Source organism: Penicillium canescens, assembly GCF_028828765.1.
Source record: "Penicillium canescens strain IBT 15451 chromosome Unknown utg000011l_segment0_segment0, whole genome shotgun sequence".
NCBI classification, from domain to species: domain Eukaryota; kingdom Fungi; phylum Ascomycota; class Eurotiomycetes; order Eurotiales; family Aspergillaceae; genus Penicillium; species Penicillium canescens.
Window position 1 is genome coordinate 2,942,670 of NW_026703973.1, and position 25,002 is coordinate 2,967,671.

Genomic DNA, 25,002 nt, shown 5'->3' on the forward strand with positions numbered 1-25,002 from the left:
TAGTATATTCGACACGTAATGTTACAATGTCTCGCCACAGACATATCTGTTTCTATGTTAATCTTAAACCCGATTGGAATTGAACTACATCAAGTACTCTGTGTCTGCTTTACCAGTTACCTGTAACAGGAAACGCAAGATCTGATTTTATTCATTGACCCAACCGCATCTACTTCTTCTTACTCCTCCCTTGCTTCACTCCTACTTCACCTTACTATTTCTTCACGTTCGACTTTCTTCTCACTCATCACCTCCTTCCGTCGAGTCCCACTTGTCCTCCCCCTCACACACCTTTCTCAACCTAACTTGATAACCTCACCGTCACGATGTCTCTCACCTCCTTACCCCCAGAGCTCGTCGTCATAATTGCATCAAACCTCCCTTGTGAATCAGACATCTTGTATCTGAGCTCCTCTCTCACGACCTCTACAAGCACAATGTTGACAAAGACCCAAACGGCGCAGCCATGATTTGGTGGGCAGACACCGGGTGTTCCAAAGGCATGCTCACTTTACTCTCCTGTGGGGTCGGTCCAGATAGATCTTCGTGGCTGAACCATAGCCACCGGCCCAGATGGACAACCGCACTCGAGCAAGCTGTGAGAAACGATCACCACGACGTCGTCAAAGTACTCTTGGATAATGGAGCATAGGTGGCAAAACTGAAGTTTGCGTGAGACGGTTCGCCAAAGGATGATAGCAAACGCCATCCAAAATATTACCTTAATGCCGCTACACTAGCTGGAAATTTGAGGGTAGCAAGACTTCATCTTGGGCATGGGGCGAAAATAGGAAAGTCCAGCATTCCCAATCTGATGCAGCATGTTGCGTTTATTCTCAAACCATGGTCATCAGAAAAGGCCGCAGATATCATCGAATTTCTGTCTGTTCTGGAGCTTCTGATACGTCATTGCGCTGGTTTGAATGCTCAAAAGTACATAGACCATACTCTGCATCAGGTAATGAGCTATGGCTATTGTCTATACCACAGTTTGAAAACGGGTATTCTCAACCTTATTTTGTTTTGTGGTGCTAATCCAAATTCCACGCCACCATATGGAGAAACGCCCCTTCGCCGTGCATTCGCCATTGTCTGGAGAAACGATCAAATCGATAGAAGACTTATTCAACTGCTACTGGACCATCCTCTGCCAGTATGAAGCCGAAAAGAGAACCAACCACCACATTGGTAAATTCCATCAGGTCTTGTGAACTATAGATAGTGAACACATAGCTACTGCGATTCTGCGCGACCGGGACTCACTCGACGTGTTAATGTGGCATTGCCGCTGACCCTATCCCCGAGCACCATAAGCTTGTACCAGTCCAATTTCACGGCCATCTTGCCAGTGTTTCAAATCTTTAGGCTCCGGGGTGATTCAGTGTTCAAGAACAGCCATGCCTCGAATCGGGGGCTAAGCAAGGTGAAGAAAGGGATATCGAGGCGAGACGGACAACCGAAATATCGTTGGGTGAAACTTTTCTTTTGATCCTCGCTGTATTGAAGAAAAGTGCAGTACTTTAAGCCATAGTCGATATCTCGGAGGCAGATGAGGTGTTTTGAGTGCTGAATCAAATGTAGCTTTTGATGTTGCTCGCGAACTTGAAATTGTCGGCCGATCAACTGTTTGCCTTTTTTCTAGCAGGGGATCGAGATATTCATCGTTGCCGAATAAAGTAGTCACCAATCAACAAAGCTTAGGCGTGGCTGTGGTTTCAAAGCCTGTGCTCGCTCATACCCAATTATATAGCTCTCCAATCTGGCTGGGCAGCCTGCGCAGTGATCGCGCCGGTCCGCAGGATTCTCGCCCAGATTCTCACCCTGTCTATAGCACACTCACCCTTCTCACCCCCAGTCGCGCGACCGTAAAGCGGCGCTCACCCATTTCTTACCCGGGCGACACCCACCGAACTATTGACCGCACATAAGCCACATTAAGTACGGCCGAGCGGACGGGAAGCCCTGTTCTCCACACGCTGTCGTCGTATGTACTTGTTTAAATATGGAAGGGATTTATATAGTAAATAGACTTACAAAGGCCTTAGATCAGACCTCACTACTCTATATGGTGTGTGGCTTATGTGCGTCCAGTAGTGGGCTCGGTGCCACCCTGTGAGTTTAGGGCGAGAGCCACTTTATCCTCGCGCGACCGGGGGTGAACATAGTTTGTGTCTACTTCATCAAACTTTTCATGACAAATATAATGGACGTATGGAACTCAAAGGAGCAAAGTAAGTAAATTGTATGGGAGTTGATATATTCGGCAGCACATGGACATGTAGATGACCTGCTTTGACATTCTATCCCCATAATTTCTGGCCGAGTTTCAAATCCAAAGATATCGACAAATTTTGAGCAACCAAGCAAGCCATATCAGACTTTCTCCCTAAATATTGAAGCGCAGCGATACATGCTTCACAATTATCCCGGAAGCACTCAGCTAGCACATCGTGCTCATCAGACACATCCAAACATTCTATAGAGATGTACCCCGCCTTGGCAAACGAATGAACAAGAACGACAGTCCATGGCTCAACTAAGAAAGCCACTTCGTTCACAGAATCATGGAAATGGCGGTTCATGGTGGATTCTTGTCCTCTAAGTGAGGAGCGAGCCAGTGCACCGACTGCAAGAGCATTATCTGTCCTGAGTTTAGACACGATGTCTGTAGCTTCGCGAGCCCGGCGCGCAGTGTCAGAGCCGAGTCTGCCGTTGTCAATGCTTTCTATCACATCTGCCAAAAGCATTGTAGCAAGATGCCAATGGCCATCAAGTATAATGTACCACGATTGGATGCGAGGAGGAAGTAGTTGGTGGCTAGCGACGCAATCTAGCATGAATGTCTGGTATGTATAATTCCAGTGCTGGTAGACCAGCATGGTCTTTTTGATCACGTCTTCTAGGCAATCGCTACTTGCCCCTCTATAGACCAGGGTTTGAAGTTGCGTGACTCGACGGTATAGCAAGACTTTGACAGGGGTTGCCTCTGAAAGTACAGAGGCCGCTTCTTCGTAAGAGCATGGCCACCTTGGCTGGGATTTGCTATACTCTCGACCGTCCACGGGATGACGGAGAAAGAAATCACCCCATACATCATGCTTGTGGCAAGCCTTACTTCCTGGAATATTCCAGCCGTCGAGATCGACCTTGTATTCGGTTTCAAGCGTGCTTGGCGATGCCGATGCAATTTGACTGTCCTCATCCGACACCACGAGGGGACGTTGATACATCGCCGCACTTAAGGTATCAAACATGACTCCTAGCCAGAACATAAGACCAAGCGTACTGCGGTGGTCATGACTAGTGAGAATCGGGTCGACCCTGGGAGACTGAGAAGGAGTGGTCAGTTCGAACATGTCGGTCATTGTTGATCCTATCGACCCTCTTCGAGACTCTCTCAAACATTGAGGGGCCTCTCGTTGAAGCCTCGTAAATTTATGGCGAAGAGTGAAAAGCTGGCGGTTCGCAGTTTCGAGGAATATCGGCGCAGGGTCATTCTCTAACAGCTTACCGAGTCGTGAGTCCTGCCCCTTGTCCAATGGACTTTGCGTCAAGGAGAAGATGATATTCGCGAAGATAATACGGAAAGAAGGTATTCCAGTTGATTGCTCCAAGGCTTGCCTTGCCTTATTCCAAACGTTCTCTCGAATGGCTCTTTCATCGTACTCGATTTGCGCTGGGACAGATAGACCTGTACCCTTCTGGGCATGTTGAGTCCACTGCGAGGCAAACGCCATGATTGCCAGATGCAGTGTTTTAAATGCGGTTTTGTCCTCTTCCGCGCTTAGAGCCCTACCGCGTATTGAGGACGAAGCACGATCCAAACGACAAACCCGAATACACATTCTGTTCGACCAACTCGGTCCCCACTCCTTCATCTCTCTGTAAGGCAGCACGACACCGGCCGAGTCGCTGTAAGGGCAATTGTGCTCCGTCAACCAGCATGATAATGCGTTTTCCATACTATCGTGATATATGCGAATCAAGTTGCGTGTCATCGTCGCACGAGCGTATTCCCCTAGCGGTACTGTCGGAAGCGGTACAAAAGCCAGATTGGAAACTTGGCTTTAATATTCCATTGGAAGAAGATGTTGAGGAATATCTGCTGTCATTAGGCTTGAGAATTGGGTTCGTGAACCCGGAAGAAGAGGAGCTGGAACCATCTTCAACCTCCTGGGCCAGGTCAAGGGTGCTACCAAAAGATATAGGTAAAGAGGCATTCCATGTTGCCTGGTATCCAATTCCTCCCATGGCCTTTTCTGACCCTTCACTCACTGCGCTGGTATTCCAATGATTAGGGCTTTCCATTATCCAAGGAAACGTTCCCGAGTGGCCATCAACTGGCCCGATAGGTTCCAACCCTTCTGGAATTGCTTCTTCGGGGACAATTGAGGACGGCGAGGTGGAAGCAAAACTAGAGGCCTCGGCCATATGCGCAGGGTTGACAGTATACCACTGTGAAGATCGCAGCGTCTCGTCTAGGATGGCACTACATGAACTCGTAATTGAAGAAACATCAGGATTCCGATGTGGACCCCCAGCGCCTGACTGTTTTCTTTTCCGGCCTCCGGTGTGGTCTGTATGCTTCAAGGCAATCCATTTGAATGTGCACTCTTTCTTCCATCGTTTGCAGTTCGAACAAGAGAAGCCGTTTTCCTTTCGCTTCTTCTAGAATATTGGAAGTCAACATCTTCCGATGCTAAGGTAGGGCAATCTTCACAAACCGGTGCATCACAGCCCCTCTTTCCCTTGCGGCATTGGTCGCAACTATGAAGCTGACGTCGACGGGAGTCCTCCATGGTGAAAAATGGAAGCCAACAACCGCGGTCTGTAACAGAAAGGAGACGATTGTTTTGGCTCCTCAGTATGCATCACCGTAAGGAGTAAGGCAGACATATTTAAGTTGACAAATTTGCCCGATTCCGGGGTACGCGAGTTTCGCAAATTTTTGCGGGGTTTGTGGGGCTGAAAGCGCGTGGCGCCGATGATAAGATTTCGGGTCAAAGGAACTAGAAGGGCATGCGCCTTCTACATGACCGTGGGTTTATGCCGGTTCGACAAGGCTGTAAGCTGCGATCATCAGAGCTCAGTCCCTTAGTCTGTGGGCCGCCCATTTACGTCCGTGAGGCAGCGCATGTAGAGAATACTGAGATTCCTGGGATCTGGGGGGAACCGAGACGATCTGGGGAAGGACTCGAAGATGGTGGAGTCAGTAAACCAATAATGACCCATCTTACGGAGAAACATCGGAGTGGATGTTTCAGTGCATGTCCATCATTGATGATCCATTGAAGATGATTGGCAGATCACAATATGTAGACGTATAGACAGGATAATGTCTGCCGGGTGTGGCCTTCCCTATCTGGACCGCCGCTTTATGAGAGCGCTCAGGCTCAGGATCAGTCAGCACCTCATTTGTGTCTACGATGACTAATCCACGTGCTTAGTGCGTGGTTATGGCTATCTCGTTTATCACACCCAGATTCATTAACGTAGCTGGAGGCTCATATTGGTCCATGGATTCTGAATATCTGCCGTCGTCAGCTTTTCATTAACAACCAGGATTCGCACCTCTCATGCTGAGCTAGAGGATAGAGACCCCACTGCGAGCTCTTTGTCTTAAACTTCCAATGGTTGATGTAGTTAGTGTTCATTGAGGTAGCCTACAGTATCCGCCAGGGAAAAGACCTTCTCTTCAACATAAGGCGACTCGATATAATGCGACTGTATTCAGACCAATGCTTATTAGGGGTGGGTCAGAAACGAAGTCCCTCTGAATTGCTTAGAACACGCGCCTTTTTCCACATGCTAGCTCTTACAATATTCTCTTTTCAATTCTGTGTACAATTTTTAAATGCGCAAATTCGATCCCCAATTCCGCCCCAATTCCTGCTCCTAGTAGGTAAAGTAGGTGAAACCCAAAGCAACCCACTAGTGATAACAGATCAGTGCGCCGTCTGTGAGTATATGAAAGTTTTGTTACGAAATAAAATGAAGAAAACTATCTCAATGTCCTTCCTGCGTTAGACCGTCCTGCTGTAGTGCATGCCACTTGCGAATCACCATGTTTTGTTCTTCGTTCGACGCTGCACACATCTCTTCAATGCCCTGTGTGATACGTAGTCGAATGATTTCTTTGGACTTGATTTTCGAGAGAGACCCGCGAACGCATTTGTGCAGGCCATCTAGCGGTAATCCTGCTAATCCAAACAGACCTAGGCACGTTCCGTTCAGAGTATGTTTGACGTTGTGAGACAATATCTTACCTGCAGTCGGCTTGAAAAAGACACCCCCCACGCCTTTCCCGATTCCCTTGACCATCCCTTTACCTCCCGATTGCCGAAAACCCCGGGAGGGCAGCGTGACAAGTCCAGTCAGACCATGATAGATCCCGTGGTAGAACTCCTGTGAAAAATGAGAAATCGGTTCTGGAAATAAAATTCATATATGAGCTTACCTTGCCGGCTGCTCTGAATCCACTCTTGATCCCGATCACTTTGGGCATCGATTCAACTGTATCGTCATGGTATAGTTTCGGTGCATTGTGAAACCCCTTTGACAGGCTGAGGGTAAAGTCGGTTGGAAGCACAAGCACAAAATTCAGTGCATGTTTTGCCGATTTTGCAGCGTAATAACGTGTTTCAGACAAAACTTTCCTTGCACGACGGCGTCTTTTGAAATAGCTTTTCTCTTCTCCCTTTTTCTTGGCAGTTTGTCTGCGAGTAAACTGCGCGCCGTCGACAGAATGAGATTCACTCAAATTTGCCACTGTTTCATTGGTTACAGCATTGGAGCTTTGAATTATTCCAGGATGTTCTCGAACGTATTCATCAGGACCAGGACTATAGAGTTCTCCGCTAGGAGTGCTGATGTCTGTGACGGTCTGAGAGTCCCTCCTGCGTTCTTGATTTGACAAACATTCCGCAAAATGTGACATAGCCCATTCTCTCCCTCTAAAATCTTGTTGCACTGTTCGTGGGTGAGATCCGGGGAAGATACTTACTAACTGTCCCGGAACACGAGCAATGCCAGTGATGAGATCTGTCATTAGGCCGTACAAAACTTCTGCGCTGGCTGAAAGAGGACCTCTGGGGTCGCGGTTCGTGTCATATTCTCGGACTCGATATCTAAAGTTGTCAGATTGGCTGCAATGGGAAAAAAGAATTTTGAGATGCATACAATGTTATATCTTGAGGCTTAATATGGCCCGTGTGCAATAGTATCGAAACTGCAAAAGCGCTTAGCTTGGTGTGCGAATTTCGGAGCCACCACACTGCCGGTCGATCGGGGCAAATGGTGCATCTTAATTTCTCAATGTTTAGATGCTGGTGAAAGCTGTGCACAGCTTTCTGTACTCCCTGTTCCGTGCGCATGTTCTCTCCGATTTGCTTGGCATTTTCCCGAGCCTGTTCTCCCAAGGCTACTTGAATCGCTGAAGCCAATTTTTCAGCTGTCAGTTCTTTGTATGGGATTGGCCGCGGGCCAGCGCCTGCTCGAGCAACAATGGAACCCCAAAATGGTTGGTCGCCAAAAAAGGGAACAATGACCGTTGGGCGGCCCAGAAGGAGACCAGCAGCAGTAGTTCCAGCACCACCATGGTGCACAACGCACGAGACTTGTCGGAAGAGCCAATCATGGGGACATGGTCCCAACAGAAATATACTGTCGGGAATGTCAGTTTCTCCAGAGCCGATATTACCCCACCCTTTTGAGATAAGTGCGCGATGGCCCGTTTGGCGAACAGCCTCAAATATCGTCCTTGTTAATTTTTTAGGGTTATCAACTACAATTGATCCGAATCCAATGTATATTGGCGGCTGTCCTGCTTTCAAGAAGGCGTCGAGCTCCTCCGGCGGTTCATACTCTGACTCGGTCGACAGGAACTGAAATCCACAGACATCAATATTGTTAGACCAGTCACGAGGTTTTGGAAGGAGAGATGGTGACCTTCTGGCGTTAGATGAAACTGACAGATATGAAGGACCTACTCACCACAGGTAAGTATATGGGATTTGCAGTCGGTGGATCATGCTAGGCGCCCGGATGGCATCCAATGGATCCAAGCCCAATTCCTTCTTGCGGAAATGGTTAATGAGGTCCCCGAGTCCTTCCCACATCATTACCTCCACTATCCCATATGAAGCAAAGTTCGCCACAGATGGCTTGGTTTTCTGTGAGCGGATGTTGGCCAGCGGGTGTGGGAAAGATTGCGTCGGGGACCAGGGCATCCTAAGATAGTCAGAATGTGTCTTAAGACTCAAGAAGTTTAACACGCGACTCACGTAAACATCATGTTCAAGGGAATCCCCAGCTTTTCGGCACAGCTAAAATGCACAAATCCCGGGGGATTCGCGATAATGACATCTGCGACAAATGGCCGTGTATAACGGTCGACAGCACCGCCCTGCGTATGTTCGGAGATTTGGTGCATTCCTGTCCCATCTCCAGTCTCATAGCAAGAGCGCCAGCATCCAGAAAAAATGGCTTTCATTTCCCGTCGGCGCTTCTGAATCTCGCCGCTGCGAATGGTGCGGATGCCCGGCAACAAACCAGGGTTCTTGACCATGAAGGCCATCAGTTCCTCTGGATTACCACCAATGTTGAAAAACTCGAGTCCCGCACCGTTCACATCCTTGCGAAAAGACATGTGTGTGGCTAGTCGAACTCGATGTCCATGTTTCTGAAGCTCCTTACCCAACGCGACGAATGGCTGAACGTCACCGCGGGATCCAACGACCTGTAACACAATGTTCAGGTTCAAAGAAAATTTGGCCTCTTCTTTGGGAACGATGTTTAATTCTTCCTGCTGTTCTGCAACCGGCCTAGTAGGTTTCTCCACATGGTTCATCAGGGTAGCAAGCCAGGGCTTGTGCTCTCGAAAATTGATATCTAACCTTCCATCTTCTGTTCTTGCTTGTGAGTCAATATACCACATGTGACTCTAGGATACTACACACCCTTCACTCGGACTCCAGTACTGAGTCCCTGTTCTCGAACAGTCGAAAAATCGTTATTGGTCGAGGCTTTAGAGCTAAGCTGCTCGCCCTGCCAATCTCCCGCTGAAATGGTATTTTGGCGGTGTGGGTCAGCCATCACTGCTATGCGTGGAAGTTAAAGAGAACGTCGGGAACAGAAATGTTTGCAAAATAGCATGCAAGCTTTGAAAATGCAGTTCCACTCGTTCAAACAGCACCTTTATATAATTGCCACACTGCGTCATTAGGGAGGGAAAATAGACCTCGGACTTGCGGAAGCTTCAACTCAGCTCGTGTAAAACAAAGTTATTGTGAAGGAGTACCCGCGGTTGTATGATATCACCAATGTTTGGTCTTACAATCAAAGAGAACCATGGACTCTGCAAACTGAAATAAGTCTAGACAATTCTACTGGAAATGGACCTCATTCAGGACAATGCATTCCTTTATTTTCTCGCCTTTAACCCGAAACCGAACGCTGAAACAGCCAAGTCGAGACCATGGTCACCTGATCTAGGAATAGAACTGAGCGTTAGATTTAGCGAGCTCGCGTGCTAAACTAACGGATACAACAGGATAGGCCGGGGACTTCGAGGGACGCTCAGAGTTTCTTTTATAATTAGAACCACATGGCCGTTGCCTCCATATAGCATTTCCTTATCAGACTAGCTCTAATCATGCAAAGAGAAAACATCAATGCCAAAGTTCTCCTCTCCAACTAACTTTTTCGTCTCACGCAACAAACCTTTTAGATCATCCGCCAATAGTGCACTTGCTACTTGTATGACGGCAAAAGCCGCGTAGCCCGGCTCACACACGTGCAGCGCACTGAGGATATCACAGTCAGTCTTCTTGAGCAGCTGATCCAGGCTGACTGGCTCTGGAGCTCTAAGGAACGAAGGTAATGGCCGGCCCGTTGATATAGCAGTAGCGATCAAAGAGAGAGTAGCAGAAACCTCCCGGGAACTTAGCTCTAGGGAGATCACAAGATTCTTGAAGTCTTTCAACCACGAATCTGAGGTTTTTTGAACCCCAGTGGAAGTTGGGAAATTTTGAAATGACTCGGCGACGTGAGATATCATGGTTGTGAAATGAACGATACTGGAAGTAGTCAGTCGCGAGAATGAGTTGAACCTGCATATGGGGTGAAACTGACTGCTGAGTATGATTAATGAGCCTGTCGTAGGATGCTTCTGGGAACTTCCCACCCAACCCGAGTTCCCATGTCGCGAATTTCTTGTGCTTCTTCATGCCTTCGAGGAGAATAATTTCTTTAGCGAAGAGTCGACTTCGAGCTTTCTGGAGTCTTCTTCCTGGACTTCTTTCGTCCCCCGGATCTCCTTCTGCTCCTCTTATCTTGAGTGATACTGTTTGATGCACAGAGCAATAGTAGTTGCCCAGCAGATAAAGAGAAGCTCCTAGGTCCTCTCGGAGCTGTCGCCGAACTGTAGTAACTGACGGAAAGTGCGTAAAGATGAATGCGACAGCCAGGCCACCAAGGACTGTAGCTAACCTGTACGGAGCAAGCTCGTACAGGGGATGGTAGACCTGGCCATTGGAAATCGAGATGGGAATACCGATTTTCTTAACTTGAAGTTCATATCCCACTATCAGGATAACCGTGACCATTCCTATCATTGGAATGACGAGGGTGTCAGGGTGTTTGATCAATGGGTAGTGGTAAAAGAACATTGTTATGCCGAGAAAGACGATAATGCCCGCCGTTCGCTGATCGACGATATACCAAATAACGTACGATGCGATCATCGCAAGTGCTGTTCCACCAAATCGTATGAATTGTCCATAGATGCCCGACCCTGCGGTTCTCGTCATGCTGATGGCGACCATGATCGAACCCCAGATCAAGCGCTGTTCAATGAAGAACTGCTGAGAATCCCTCAAGAAACAAACAATTGAAATCACCATGGTGGCTGTTGCAACTCGGAAGCCAAATGCTGACTCTGAAGAGCCGAAGATGTGAGAAATGATGCGGAATTTATCCGATATTTTTTCCCAGGCGGACACCGGGGGAAGGTGTTCAGGATCCTTTTTGGACTGCTCAATGTCGCTAAGGCGGACTATGACAGTACCAGATCGGGTACTATATTCCTGGTAATCCAAATTGCTGTCCTCGCGAGATACTGTGTCTCTGGCCCATTTCTTAAGTTGTTTCCAAGTTGGGAAGATAAGCCTGCTCCTTGCCATCGTTCCATCATTCACTTTGGATTTAGCATACTTAGCCAGATCTAAGATCGCTTGCGCAGTCATAATGCAAAAATAATCTAGCTTGGAAAAGATCAGCATCTTGTATTTTTACTATGGTAAGAATCAAAATGAAAAAGCTCACATCGAGTACCAGGTACAGCTGAGACAAGTGCCGTTGGTGTAAAGGATAGTCCTGTTGTGTCGCGTGGTTCTGTTGGAAAGAATCATCCATGCCCTTGGAAGCACACCAGTCTTCTATGGGGCCTTGTCTCTCTTTAAGAAATTGCTGTATCATTCCCTCACAGTGCGCGACCCAGTCCCTATTCTCAGGTGAACAATTGTGGCCATTCGCTTCGAGGTCAGTTCTGACAGAAGATGCGGGCCGCTTCCCGAGTCGCAGAGCATACAATGACTCGTCAAGGCCTATCGTCATCCCTTTCTGAAGCTGTTGGGCACGAGCACACAGCTGCCCACATATCCAGTGCCACTGCTGTCTTTCCCTATCCTGGAGGTGGGCATACTCAGTATCGGTCAGAGAATGAGCAGCCTTTAAACCGCTCACAGCCTCCCAACCACCACGTTTCTCGATGCGATTCGTGGCATGACTGAGGCACTCCATGCCTAAAAGGGGGAACAAAATTTTCCTTTCTAGGTGGCTTATGGTCTCCAAATCTTTTGCGTCTAACCTGCCCCATGTCGCCTCAACTTTTGCGTAGCGAAGTTCCGATTGTGACTTTGCTTGGAGTGTGGTAATACTGGTTAGGATCTTCTTCAAAACATCGGCCTCAGGCCAAGGGCTGGTCCTCGCGAGAGAATTGTAGTAGTCGTCTATTCCGCTATCATGATCGTTCGGAGCATATGCAGTACCGTACCAATCACGCGTGGGAAGTGACGCCATATATTGACTCTGCGCTTCCAAAGCGCCCTTGAACCCGTGGAGTTCTCGAGCCATTAGCATGGTGACAATATTTCGAGAGGTGAATGGAACAAGGAGGAGATTTGTGGCAGCTGAGATTCCAAATCCGACGAAAAAACTCTCCAGTAAATGAGTTACTGAAAGGTATTAATACGGTCCATTTTTTGCACTGGAAAGAAGACACAACCTAGGGATTCCGCTTCCTTCATAGTTGCAAATTGCGTTCCGTAGGTTGCCGTCACATTGATAAAAATTGAAAAAATAATGGAAGGCAGGAAATATTGAGGTCGATAGGCCCGGAATCTGTTCCAGTGGTTAATAGAGCGAGTGGTTTGGCTTGCGATAACTGACGTGTTAGCTAACCATACGTCGAAAAAAGCCAAACTCCCATATTAGCGCTGGCTGCTGTATTGTACGGACTAATAGTAGCACCAGCAACCGGACCATTAGAATTTGTTTCTCCGTTGAGGTGGGTCGTGTTTTCTCGAGCCTGAACCGCACACCACATCGCAAGTAGCGAGATTGCAGCTGCGAAACAAGTCAAAAGCTAGGAAAGCACTGCCGATTAGTTATCATATTTCCATAGATGTGTAATGGAGGCCCTACGCAGGTCACTACAAGATTCTGGCAAAATCGCGCCCGAGGCAGCACCGGAACGGTTAGGATGGACATTATTGGGATTAGATAGCCAATTGTCGAGAAATGTCTCGCAACGGAGTCGACCTGATATCTTTAGAGCATCAGCCTTTATCTCAAGTATATAGGAAGAAAATATACATAGCAACGCCAACGGTAGGCGCAACGGTTCCCCTGTGGTTGAGCTGTTAGCACTTTTTTTTTGCAATAGGACGCACGGAATTCCAGAAATTCCAGCAACTGCTGAGTCTTGAGCAGTTGTGGTTGATGCCTCTCGGTCCAGTTGAAGAGAACGGGTAAAAGGGCAAACCAAATGGAATAATATACTTAATCATCAATAGCACAAGCGGAGCGTCAATTCCATATTTAGCTGCTATCTTCTTCCATCTCGACGACCCATCTTGATGAGCAGTCGCGTGATTTCCAATCGACTCCTGGGGCATCTTTCAAAGTCGAAGTAAATAATTGGGAGCACTAAGACCTGATACTGTATTTAGTCAGCTTGCAGGCAGCTAACCTCCCCGAATATTGCACCGAAATCCCTCCTTCCACGATATACTCTCTGTGTTAACCCAGCACTCGGGAAGGGGCATACATGGATTTGATCCACCCGACAATGTTGGGAGGTTACCCCAGTAATCTCCGTATGTCCACCAAAGGTTGAACTGGTCACTAAAACACCTGCAAATGGAGATGTAAGTTGAAGCAACCTGAACGTGTAAGTGTCGAGTATGTCGAAAAAGCTCCAATGAATGCGGTAGGCAAGAATGGGTTGAACAGCAGCCGGAGAGGCAGGATAGTCAAAAGTTAAAGGGTGAAAATATGACCTCACCATGAAGCTTATATTTGAGGTTTATAAAATCTTATCGACCAAATTGTCGAGAGGAAAGCCGAGCGCTGAGTGGCGGAAGATCCATGGTTGACTGGCCATCCGCCCCTCAACCTAGATCCCCCAAAATCGCCTTATTCCGAAGACATAGGTGGGCAACTCAAGTTTTGAACTTCATGCTGTCTGTTCTTCACTGATGCTCCATGGATTGTTATTGTAGTAATAACAATTGTCTTGCTTAACAATCGAGTGCTATATCACAATCCAAAAGCTGAAGGCATCTATCAAGACAGTAACGGGGAGCGGTTTCGTGAGGTTGTGCGATCTGTTTGTAGTTCAGAGGAATGATCCTGATGAAATACAGCAGGCTATATTTACATGTAAACTCTAAGTTGATTGGAAATCAACTGTGCTTTTCACATAGACAAGGCAGGAATCATTTGCGATGTTGCGGCTTTTTTACTGATCCGCATCAGCCACATATTGTTGTTGCTATTATTATTATCAAATTCCTCGGGCTTTTCACGATCTCGGGTCGTATGCAGCCCCCAGCTGGTGTGCGCCACGTCGTTGAATATGTACCTCGGATATGTTCACCGTGACTTTTCCCATTGAATAGTACATTTCAGCACACTTCGTATTTTCTACAGGGAAATATGGAAACGAAGGGCCATCGTCCTAGATACGAGACAGCCCCCAACACTACCCCTGAATTGGCACAGTGGGCGTTAGGCACGTCTCCACTACTGTCCGTCGGACTTGACAAGCCGATGTCGACTTAGTTGACGCCGACCACGCAGTGGTACAAAGTCGGCTCAGTCCCCGCCTCATCTTCGCCGATCGCAAGAGTCGTGGTCCAGAACACACTGATGATTATCTGCGTCGTGACCCGCTTTATAATTGCGAACGGCCGTCCAATATGGGCTAATGATCGTGTCTATTCGCGTAGAGCAGTACTCCGATGCTGCGTGGTCAGTCTTCGACCTAGCTGTAGAGGCGAACAGCTACCGAGCTACGGGTTGTCGTAATCCGCCAGGCGTCTGAGAGCCAGGATAGGCTCCATTCCCTTGCCTACAGCCTTTCCGACGTGAGACTTGAATCGAAGGTTCTGGTCTGGTATTACGCCGAGAACCTTATCCTTTCATGCGCCGATATCTCAGCGGAGCCAGCAGTTCCATAAACTGTGGCATCGTGGATTTTTGCAATCTGTCCAGCCATAGTCCCAGTTGCTCCAGCAGCACCAGAAACCACCACAAAATCACCAGGTTTAACGCCAACAACTTCAATCATACCCCAGTATGCTGTGACACCTGTGAGACCAAGAATTCCCATACTGTCCGTCAAACGACCTGCGTGAACGGGATCTGGTGTGGATATCGCATTTAGACAGCTCTCGTTAACAACCGCCTTCTCAGTCCAGCCCATCATACCGACTGCATACGAGCCAACTGGGAAAGATTGTGATCTTGAGGCAATACACACGCCCTAAATCATGGCCACACATGATTTCGCCAAATGCGACTGGAGGGATGTACGATGGCCGATCATCCAGCCAGCGCGCATCGCTGGATCTAGCCTAAGATAAAGTGTTTCCAGAGGACCTCCCTATCTTGAAATTCCCACGAATGAGGAGTTGGATGCGTTCTTGTCGCGAACGTCTCCTGGAACAATAGTGGTCTCGGGACGCTTCGCAAGCTGGGTTGCCAAATATTCCGCAGACATGGTGAAAGAAGAGGAATGATAATCGTTCAAGGTGAGGAAGAAGACAGTGTTCTACCACCAATCTTGATCTGTCAGAATGTCTGCGAGCAAATTGAGTCGTATCTTGAGTCGTCATACCTTCTAGATGATGCAATGGACTGTAGATAAGAACACTTGGCCTTTTTCTGTGACAGCACATAAACAAAAGCCCAGGTTATAGTGAGGTCTGGGAGAAGTCCAAAGTAAGCCCTAGAACAACGGTTACGGTTGGATATCTTTGACCTGCAGCTAGAAAGACGAGGAAAGGCCAAGAAGCTCCTGTAACCCTTTATAAGCTGCCAAACACCAGCCAGGTTCGATGGCCGAGTTACCCGCGGATGTTTCGGCGTCCTCGGCTCCCCATATAATCGGTTAGTGGGTCCCTCCGAGAAATGGAAATATTTTGGAATGGACGCAATGGATGTATTATGAATGTATCATCACCACGCATAACTGGTCCTTGTTACAGATACCGCAAGGGAAAAGCAAGCTCGATTACAATAGCAGCTGCTATTAAGTTAAGCAGCACTAGATGTGAAAGATTACCTGTAGCTAAGATCCATTAAATACGTTGGCGGTAAATCGGGAACATATCATCAACCATTGATAGGGCCGCAAATAAAACCGCAGTAGGGCAACATGTGCACATATACGTAACACTTGCGATATTTTTGGTTCATCTTAATACTGCGGCCCTCGGTAACTTCATTATTTCCGATTGGCTGCATACTTCAATGGGACGAGTAGTTCTATTCGCCGCTATCCACCTTTCAGTTTTCCTTGGGACTGATTCCTCGGAGATATGAAATTAGCGCTATAGGGCGCGTTTGATGACGTGGGTTCCAGGATATTATTACGACGTACATCAGTTCCTAACGTTCCAAGAGCAATTTTAATGACCTTACTTATGATGAGTGCGGGGAGCGCCACGCGTAAAAATTCATCATGAATTTGTAGCTGGTTAATCTTATGAACATAAATTGCGCTGTGAAAGTGCTCATTGAGCAAATTTCACGCTCTTCAATAATAATCCATGAATAATATGGAGAAGGGGAGACAAAGCTTCAGTCGTAGATATGTGCCAGAGATTTAGCAGCGTTTGTATATTGAAAGGATAAATCCATTTTATGCTAAGAGTCCAACTGAGAAGCGGCAGTCGGCAGAAGTGCAAAGCGAGCCGAGGATGGCGATCAACATGGAACGGTATCCCGGTAATTGCCATTGCTCGGTTCGGAATGCCAGGGAGATACGATAAGGATTGGGAGGCGAAATGACGGACCGAGGTATTAACAAAACTATTGAAGTTGGCTGTTACAGTAAAAGGTCATAAATTTGCACAGCTATATGAAGTGACTAATGTTTTTCAGCTACCCATGTATAAATACACGTGGACTGGCCACATTCATTAACACGTACCACCTTCACCCTGTGTTCTGCCACTAGCTATATCGATTTAATCTTGATTATGCCTATTACTGCTACTGTCCTCCGGGGACCACTCGGTCCTTCGACCATTTCTTCGCATCCCATCCTCTCCTGGTATGCCAAATACGCTGTCGATTTCGATACTGCCAAGGTTACCACATCCCCTCTTAAGTACTATGCCTCTACGGCGACGCTTGTGAACCCTGATAATTCAGCGATCTCCGGCGCGCAGCAGATATGGGATTACTATATCGCTCTATATGGGCAGTTCGAGCGATGCGGTCACGAAGTCATTTCGGTGACAGTGTTGAGCAATGATCAAACCGAGAAGCACACACTTATCGTGGAGGTTACAACTCTACTGACTCCAAATGGTGGTACGGAGACGGTGCCTCTTCCTCAGGCATTTGTGTATGAGATTGCTGAGGCAGAGCAAGGCCACGGCACCGATGGACTACAAATCTGGAGCCTAAGATGCTACTTTGACAAAGGCGTTTTGCAGAACGCAGCTGGCGTATGATTTGTGAAATCTATCGTTCGAAGCGATACTGGCTTTTTATTTGCGAAACTTCAGATTACATTAGTCATCTATGTTAGTTATTTATGCCATGCTGCAAGTCTGTACCCTCAGTTCTTGTAGTTAACTTGTTATTTCCCGGAGTGAAAACAGTGACTACGTATATGAACAGCCACCCCCTTCCAAACACCTTTAACATCGAAGCCTACAAGACTAAAGACTTTGACTCCACGCAATGCATTGTGCATCTCTTCCACTGTTGCACCTTCTGCATGTCCCCGGCACCTCGGGATGACGGTTTAATTTATATCAGGTTGGTTCCGCAGTATACCAGCAGCGACCAACGGGTGTTAGATGGAGGGATAAGAGGAATACTGCTATTTGCGTTTTTTCAAAAATTATCCGGTATATAACAAGGTTCGCAATGACCCCAATTTATGAAAGTGAAGACCATACTAGCATATCAGTTATCTGGAAGGTGACCATTAAATGTTAGCGCTGTATAAAATATATGCAACTGGCACTCCAAAAAATTAGAATCGTTGACGGTGTTCAATTTCTAACACAAAACTAGGGGAACCCAATCACTACCTGGAGCAAAATATGGACTGAGGGGATAACCGAAAGCAAAAGCCCGACCTGCAGCACTGACACATCTGCCTAATCGCCTCCACGATCTGATATGTCGAGATATGTCGAAGTAGGAAATGCAAGAGACAAACGGCGAAAACCCCAAATCAGGAGGCTTAAGATTGAGATAAGCGCACGTGGACTGTTTTCACCTCTGTGTAGTTCTCAAGAGCATATGAACCCAGCTCTCGACCTACTCCTGATTCTTTGAAGCCACCAAAGGGCATCTGGTAGTGGAGAGTGTTGTAGTTGTTAACCCAAACGGTTCTGTTGCGAGCGGGTTGTCAACAAAATCCGAGAGCTACTAATATATAAACTAATATATAAGGAAAGCTCACCCTGCTTTGATCGCATTTGACACTCTGATGGCAGTATTGATGTTCGTGGTATGGACAGCCGCAGCTAGGCCTGCGATTAGTCGACATAGTCAGCTCAAGCTCTGATACAGTGGAAGGTCCTATAGCTTAGGGTCATTACCGTAGTTTGTGTCATTGGCCACGCGAATCGCTTCGTCTTCATCACGGACCTTTTGCACTGTGCAGACAGGTCCAAAGATCTCGTCTTTCACAATCGTCATTTTCTCATCAACATCGGCAAAAATCGTGGGTTGGATGTAGTATCCTTCCGCTCCATGCCGACCACCACCCGTGATGATACTGGCCCCTGCGCTTTTCCCATCGGCAATATAACTCATGATTCTATCATATTGCACTTGAGACACCTGAGGACCTTGGAAAGTGTCAGAATTGAACGGATCGCCGACCTTGTTCTGCTCGGCTCGCTTCTTGAAAAGCTCCAAAAATCGGTCATAAATAGACTCGTGGACAAGAATTCGAGAGCCCGCACAGCAGCATTGCCCATGGTTGAAGAAGATCCCCATGTTCACCCATCCGATTGCCTCCTCCAGATTTGCATCGGGAAGAATTATATTCGGCGACTTCCCTCCAAGTTCAAGAGTCACCTTCTTCAAATTGCTATTAGCAGCCTCTCGCATAATTTGGCGGCCGACTAAAGTTGACCCGGTGAATGCGACTTTGTCGATATCCATATGGGCCGCAATTGCCGCGCCTGCATCTTTTCCAAATCCTGAGATAACGTTGACTACTCCAGGAGGGAAGCCGGCTTCTTTAATTAGGGTGGCAGCATAGAGCGCTGAAAGTGGCGTTTGCTCCGCAGTTTTCAGGACAATCGTGTTGCCCGTCGCGAGAGCAGGCCCAATCTTCCATGCAAACATGAGGAGGGGGAAGTTCCATGGGATGATTTGGCCGCAGACGCCGACCGGTTCATGGCGGGTATACGTCAAGCTATTGGCGTCGGTATCGATTGTCTGGCCATAGATCTTGTCAGCCCAGCCACCATAGTAGCGTAAGCACCCGGCTGCAGCAGTGACATCGCCTTTAGCCATTGTCACAGCCTTGCCATTATCAAGGGCTTCAATAGCAGCGACTATATCGATATCTCGTTCTAGGAAGTCCGCGAGACGAGTGAGAAGGCGGCCACGCTCAGAGGGAGTGATCCGTTTCCACTCGCCCTCCAGCGCTTTACGGGCAGTTTTCACGGCAATATCCACGTCTTTTGCCGTGCCTTCGTGCACAGCTACAATCGGCTTCTCGTTATGAGGGTTGATTGTTTCAAAGGTTCTGCCTTCCACACCCTTGACAAATTCATTGTTGATGAACCTAACGTGGACTTGTGAGAAACGGTACCACCTCATGTTGGGTTTGCCTGACGGGAGCTTACAGTCCCAGGGGTTGTTCATATGTTACCACGGGGGTCTTGATTGTTTGAAACAGAGACATGATTGAAGAAGAGAAAGCTGGACGGTAAATGTTCACCTCAGGTATGACTGAAGAATGCGGTACTGAAACATAAAGTGTCTCAGCTGGGGTTGGAACCGCTTTAAATATCAACGCTGAGATAGATATCGGAGCCAAGGGGACGGAAATCACCGGCAACCTCGAGCGGGGGAAGATGAGTGATGGCCGGTTCGGGGGTTCTTGCTGTTTTCTTGCTGTTGAGCGAGGGTGTGTATTGAGTTCCAGTCAGTGTGCAGCGAGAAGGGTTCTAAGCGGAGAAATGGGTATGCTGACTTCGTTAGCCTGACAACAACTTGACAAGTACCTTGGGATCTGACATCAGAGATCTTGAAATGCCATAATAGGCAAAGCCGTGTTCTATCATCAGATGGGAACATTTCATAGATCGGCCATGCGGCTCCGCATGCGTGGGGAATCCCCGCAAACCCCGCAAGAACGTTGTTGCCCTGAGAGTTTCCGCGTCATCCCTGATCTACCTTGAGAGGCATTGGATGTCGTTGCTTTTTCACTCACCCGGTTGTCCGAAACATTTTGCCGCGATCGCACAAATTCCGAGAATTGAAGCGAGAGGCCCTGCCATTCTTCTCTTACCACAACGTCCTCCGCCAACAGCGTCAACTATAAAGTCTTCATCAACACCCTTAAAAGTCTTACCAATTAATCCAACAGTATTACATCCGTCTCAACCCGCTTTCAACACACGAGTTTTACCGATTCCACACCTCGAGCTACCTTGTCAAAATGACCATTTCTGAGATGACCATTCCTGAAATGCAGTGGGCCCAAGTTGCCGAAAAGGTCGGAGGCCCACTTGTCTACAAGCAGATTCCCGTACCCAAGCCGGGTCCCGATCAGATTCTAGTGAAGATTCGCTACTCCGGCGTATGCCACACTGATCTGCATGCGATGATGGGCCACTGGCCTATCCCAGTCAAGTTCCCACTGGTCGGTGGACACGAAGGTGCTGGAGTGGTCGTGGCCAAGGGTGCACTGGTTAATGGATTTGAAATCGGCGATCACGCCGGCATTAAGTGGATCAACGGGTCCTGCTCTGAATGTGAATTCTGTCGGCAATCGGACGACCCCTTGTGTGCCAATGCACAGCTTTCGGGATATACTGTTGACGGCACTTTCCAGCAATATGCCGTCGGCAAGGCTACTCATGCCTCGAATATTCCGAAAAATGTTCCTCTTGATGCAGCTGCCCCGGTTCTTTGCGCTGGTATCACTGTTTATAAGGGTTTGAAGGAATCTGGGGTCCGGCCTGGTCAGACAGTTGCTATCGTTGGAGCTGGTGGTGGCCTTGGTTCCCTTGCGCAGCAGTACGCTAAGGCTATGGGTGTCAGGGTTGTAGCTGTAGATGGAGGTGATGAGAAGAAAGCTATGTGTGAACAGCTCGGCACCGAGGTATGAAGATGAAGAGCCTAGACCCTGATATAAGCATGCATTCAAATCTAACAGGATCCAGGCTTATGTTGATTTCACTAAGTCGAAAGACTTGGTGGCCGATGTGAAAGCAGCGACTCCGGATGGTCTTGGCGCGCATGCCGTTATTTTGTTGGCGGTGTCTGAAAAGCCTTTCCAACAGGCCACGGAATATGTTCGCTCCCGAGGGACAATTATCGCCATCGGTTTGCCTCCAGATGCGTTCCTTAAGGCGCCGGTTCTTAATACAGTGGTCCGCATGATTAGTATCAAGGGCAGTTACGTTGGAAACCGACAGGATGGCGTGGAAGCTCTCGATTTCTTTGCTCGAGGATTGATCAAAGCGCCGTTCAAGCTTGCTCCTTTGAAGGATCTTCCAAAGATCTTCGATCTCATGGGTTCGTCACTCCCTTCTTTAGTTGCTGGCATGATTACTGACCCAACACAGAGCAAGGCAAAATTGCTGGCCGCTATGTGCTTGAGATGCCAGAGTAGTAGGTCGATTATCAGGGCTTTGAGGATAAATTATGCGAATGGAGTTGAGATATAAGTTATTTCGGTGGAGAACTTTGCGAAGAGAATGCACATAAGTACAAATTGAAGTTCCTAAGTTATTGAACCACCAAGAAATGTTACACTTGAAAACTACTGTTGAAGCCAACCTCTTTATTACAGCATTCAACATCAAAATTGAGGTTGATCTTTGTTTATCAGTTATCCATTCCGAGCGGCTCCGCAACATTCCTCGCATCATGTTGTGCCCGTGGCCCAATGCTGTCCAAGATATGTGTATGTAGCTAGTCTCATCAGTCAAGATGTGTTCTTTGCCGCCGTCAATATCATGACAATCTGGGCTTTTGCTCTATGGGTAAAACCTGGATCGATTTATCGGGTAAGGCGGACTATCCCGAGGTTGCAAAGTGGAGAAAGGAAACAAGTCTCTCCCCTTATTGAAAGTCAGATCAATCTTAATACAAGGCTTATTTTTCCATAACTACACATTGGCATTGAAAAATGTAGCTTCATATTGTTAAAGGCAGAGACTCCTACCTCCCGTGTCAATAAGGATGATAATATTGAACATGGCTGTGAGCTCCTCTTCAAACGTAATCACTAGAGCAGCCAATTTTCTGATTTTCTTTTCCTCCTTTTGTAAGGCGCTCAAAAATAACCAAATTTACACCTTGCATTTCTCCCAGCTATGTTCGTTGGTTCTTTGCGCTCTTAATCCACTTCAAACGGAAGTATTGTACTTACCCAACCGCTACTAATAGTGAATCCATAGCTTGGTTCACTACATTGGCGATTTTTGATTCTATGCCCGCCGTAGCTATTCACGCAAGTATATTGCGACTCAAGTCCTTCAGGCTTCAATTGCTCTGCTGGAACGTCTCCGAATCTATTTTCTGGGGTTTCGTGCGGCTCTTCCAGAGTGTGGAGCAAACTTGGATCGATGAACTCAGGAAGGCTTTCTCCCAGGGGGTTTCCATTGCGAACATGTACCTCTGCTTTTAGAGTAGTGTCTTTCCTGTGCCGGATATTAGTGAGGTGATACATACGGGGCGACTGCGGGATTACCGATAATGTGCGACATCGGAATCATCCTTTCCGTGACGCTCGGTTACTTGTAAAAGCGGAACAATGTGGTGCAAGTCAGCCGTAGTCTTCTCACTTGTAAAGTGACGAAGGTATTTGGGTGGTTTCCGATAGCCATCGACACATGTATTTGGTATTCCACGCCTGATACATTCCTCACATGGCCGTTTATTTCCTATTTGGCGTCGTCAGTGAATTATCCTGGTTATAGGGCGGTAAAGATAACTGATAGAAAACCTAAGTTCTCCTAAGCTCACCGCATGTTTTGTGTCCTCGCTGACAATTCAAGCAGGATCTTCTAGCCTTTTCCCGGCGGCGGGACACCATACTTGACCTTGAGGTACTCGAAGGTTGCGTTCTTTCTGCAGAAAGAGCTGCGCTACCGACGTTCAAGCTCATTGCATAGAGAATGACACTTCTTAGCTTGTTAATTGACTATTTAATAGCAGATGTCTTTTACGAAGTTGAGACACGAAAGTGTTCCAAATAATACGTCGTGCTGCAAACGCCGAGCCCTGTGTTTCCAATGGTTATGCACGATTTGTCTTGGTATTCACTTATCCCGGTCCCCTTCCGCACGCGACGCCACATAACTCAGCATCCCCGCATATTGTCTCCATGCGGATCCGCACGAAAATCGGAGCCGCATACCGCGATCCACACCGACCATCCAATTTTAGTTTACTGGGAAATGCAAAATGCATTGATCAATTTCAATACATCAAATCTAGGTAGGCCAGTCGACAGGCGTACACTGTTTCTGTCACCAATACCCCAGCGTTCCCCGCGTTTGAAGTATGACTTGCTCCACTTCCGTTCCGCCGCAGCGGACGAAGTAGGGCTTAGACTTACACTAGCAAAATGTTACTGCTCGTTTCTATCACATTGAACTACTAATCTATAAGAAAAATAATTGCTATAATCGTATCAAAAGGCAACTTGTCCACCCGATGAAGATCATAGAATTTTATTCTTAAGGTCTCGGTACCCTCCATCGTCAATATATTTCTCTTCCCTCCTAGGTTTATACCCCGGACAAAACTAGCTCAAGGACAAAAAGATGGACAGTTCTACCAGTCAAAATAGCGAAACAAAGCTCTCTTACGAGAGGAAGGAGAGCACAATGCAGGGTCTTACCACGGTCCCTACGTCGGTGACTCTATCTGCCGAGCAATTTGAAAGGTTGTACTTGACTCCAATGACGCGCCATCAGCCTGCATTAGCCAAGCAAGTGGGAAATCCGACACCCCTGTGAGTCTTCATATAACTCTTCATAAAGTGCAAAGTGAAGTTCTTATTTAACCGCTTGCTCCGATCTCCAGAGCACTAGGAGGATTCGTTATCACCACTACCCCACTTTCGTGTTGCCTGATGGCCTGGAGAGGTGCTAGTGGAAATGGAGTCGCACTCATGTAAGAGAGGGAAGAAAATATCACAGATTGGTTCATGATTGACGCGAGACTAGTGGCCCTATCGTGTTCCTTGGTGGTCTTTTACTTCTTATCACAAGTATTCTTGAGTTTGTGCTCGGAAACACGTTCCCCTGCGTTGTATTTGGTACTATTGGTAAGTCCCACGTCACGGTGAGAAAATTATACTCTGCTTTTGTTCTCTAATATCTCCATAGGAGGATTTTGGTTTGCATTTGCAGCTACAATGATCCCATCTTTCAATGCAGCCGGTTAGTTCATACATATGACTCATTTCATTTATCTAGAATATGGAGCATCCTCACACATAGACAGCTCCTTATTCCTCGACGGCCAACGATACAGCTGCCGGCTTGTCTGGCACTGGCTTCCTGAATACCTACGGTGAGTGTCAAATGTTCACGAAAGTCCGGGCCGACAATATTGACCAGTGACACCAGCATTTCTATTTATAACTATGGCTGTTCTAATGTTGATCTTTATGATTTGCGCAACACGCACCAATGTTGTTTATACCCTCATTTTTCTATCGCTACTGATTGTTTTTCTTCTCTTGTCATCCGCATATTGGTTACTGGGTGAAGGAAATGCCGCCACGGGTGACCGATGTGTAAAGGTAATAACTATGTCCTAGCTCTGAGCATGCCAGGTACATAGAACGTCTAACTGACTTTGGATTCCGTTTTTAGGGGGCCGGGGCTTCACTCTTTGTTGCTAGTCTGCTTGGCTTTTACCTACTGATTGTTCAGCTGTTCGAGGCCCTGGAGTTCCCATTCCATTTGCCGGTTGGAGATTTAGGGATGCTTTGGACCATTACTCCACAAAAGTAAGTGGCGCCGCTGAAAGCAAGAGAATACTTTA

The 25,002-nt window shown here is 47.4% G+C and overlaps 8 protein-coding genes across 8 annotated transcripts; 3 read left to right on the plus strand and 5 right to left on the minus strand.

Moving 5' to 3' along the window:
- Positions 1-2,300: 2,300 nt before the first annotated feature.
- N7446_013833 (Zn(II)2Cys6 transcription factor domain-containing protein) lies at positions 2,301-5,245 on the minus strand (the record flags this gene model as incomplete). The annotated part of the gene is made up of 3 exons (XM_058522573.1): positions 4,725-5,245; positions 3,965-4,668; positions 2,301-3,912 (listed from the first exon to the last, which is right to left on the minus strand). Exons 1-3 carry the CDS (start codon positions 4,797-4,799, stop codon positions 2,301-2,303), a joined length of 2,391 nt encoding a protein of 796 aa, XP_058366050.1. The 5' UTR covers positions 4,800-5,245.
- A 432-nt stretch (positions 5,246-5,677) lies between these two features.
- On the minus strand, positions 5,678-9,093 carry N7446_013834 (putative UDP-glucose,sterol transferase; the record flags this gene model as incomplete). The annotated part of the gene is made up of 7 exons (XM_058522574.1): positions 5,678-6,215; positions 6,267-6,405; positions 6,458-7,127; positions 7,180-7,947; positions 7,993-8,229; positions 8,283-8,904; positions 8,958-9,093. The coding sequence occupies 7 exons, from the start codon at positions 9,091-9,093 to the stop codon at positions 6,007-6,009; spliced, it is 2,781 nt and encodes a 926-aa protein (XP_058366051.1). The 3' UTR covers positions 5,678-6,006.
- A 553-nt stretch (positions 9,094-9,646) lies between these two features.
- Positions 9,647-13,175, minus strand: N7446_013835 (aromatic acid exporter family protein; the record flags this gene model as incomplete). Its single annotated transcript, XM_058522575.1, has 9 exons — positions 9,647-10,076; positions 10,132-11,261; positions 11,323-12,233; positions 12,284-12,399; positions 12,448-12,454; positions 12,517-12,643; positions 12,703-12,826; positions 12,874-12,906; positions 13,060-13,175. 9 exons carry the CDS (start codon positions 13,173-13,175, stop codon positions 9,647-9,649), a joined length of 2,994 nt encoding a protein of 997 aa, XP_058366052.1.
- A 1,505-nt stretch (positions 13,176-14,680) lies between these two features.
- Positions 14,681-15,283, minus strand: N7446_013836 (Alcohol dehydrogenase C-terminal; the record flags this gene model as incomplete). Its single annotated transcript, XM_058522576.1, has 3 exons — positions 14,681-15,009; positions 15,044-15,137; positions 15,185-15,283. The coding sequence occupies 3 exons, from the start codon at positions 15,281-15,283 to the stop codon at positions 14,681-14,683; spliced, it is 522 nt and encodes a 173-aa protein (XP_058366053.1).
- A 1,483-nt stretch (positions 15,284-16,766) lies between these two features.
- N7446_013837 (uncharacterized protein) lies at positions 16,767-17,246 on the plus strand (the record flags this gene model as incomplete). Its single annotated transcript, XM_058522577.1, has 1 exon — positions 16,767-17,246. The coding sequence occupies one exon, from the start codon at positions 16,767-16,769 to the stop codon at positions 17,244-17,246; it is 480 nt and encodes a 159-aa protein (XP_058366054.1).
- Positions 17,247-17,989: 743 nt separating this feature from the next.
- Positions 17,990-19,672, minus strand: N7446_013838 (aldehyde dehydrogenase family protein; the record flags this gene model as incomplete). The annotated part of the gene is made up of 4 exons (XM_058522578.1): positions 17,990-18,140; positions 18,212-18,281; positions 18,351-19,552; positions 19,614-19,672. The coding sequence occupies 4 exons, from the start codon at positions 19,670-19,672 to the stop codon at positions 17,990-17,992; spliced, it is 1,482 nt and encodes a 493-aa protein (XP_058366055.1).
- Positions 19,673-20,431: 759 nt separating this feature from the next.
- On the plus strand, positions 20,432-21,610 carry N7446_013839 (zinc-dependent alcohol dehydrogenase; the record flags this gene model as incomplete). The annotated part of the gene is made up of 3 exons (XM_058522579.1): positions 20,432-21,097; positions 21,159-21,513; positions 21,564-21,610. 3 exons carry the CDS (start codon positions 20,432-20,434, stop codon positions 21,608-21,610), a joined length of 1,068 nt encoding a protein of 355 aa, XP_058366056.1.
- A 2,161-nt stretch (positions 21,611-23,771) lies between these two features.
- Positions 23,772-24,971, plus strand: N7446_013840 (uncharacterized protein; the record flags this gene model as incomplete). The annotated part of the gene is made up of 7 exons (XM_058522580.1): positions 23,772-23,962; positions 24,034-24,123; positions 24,177-24,277; positions 24,339-24,392; positions 24,457-24,525; positions 24,582-24,757; positions 24,831-24,971. The coding sequence occupies 7 exons, from the start codon at positions 23,772-23,774 to the stop codon at positions 24,969-24,971; spliced, it is 822 nt and encodes a 273-aa protein (XP_058366057.1).
- Positions 24,972-25,002: the final 31 nt, after the last annotated feature.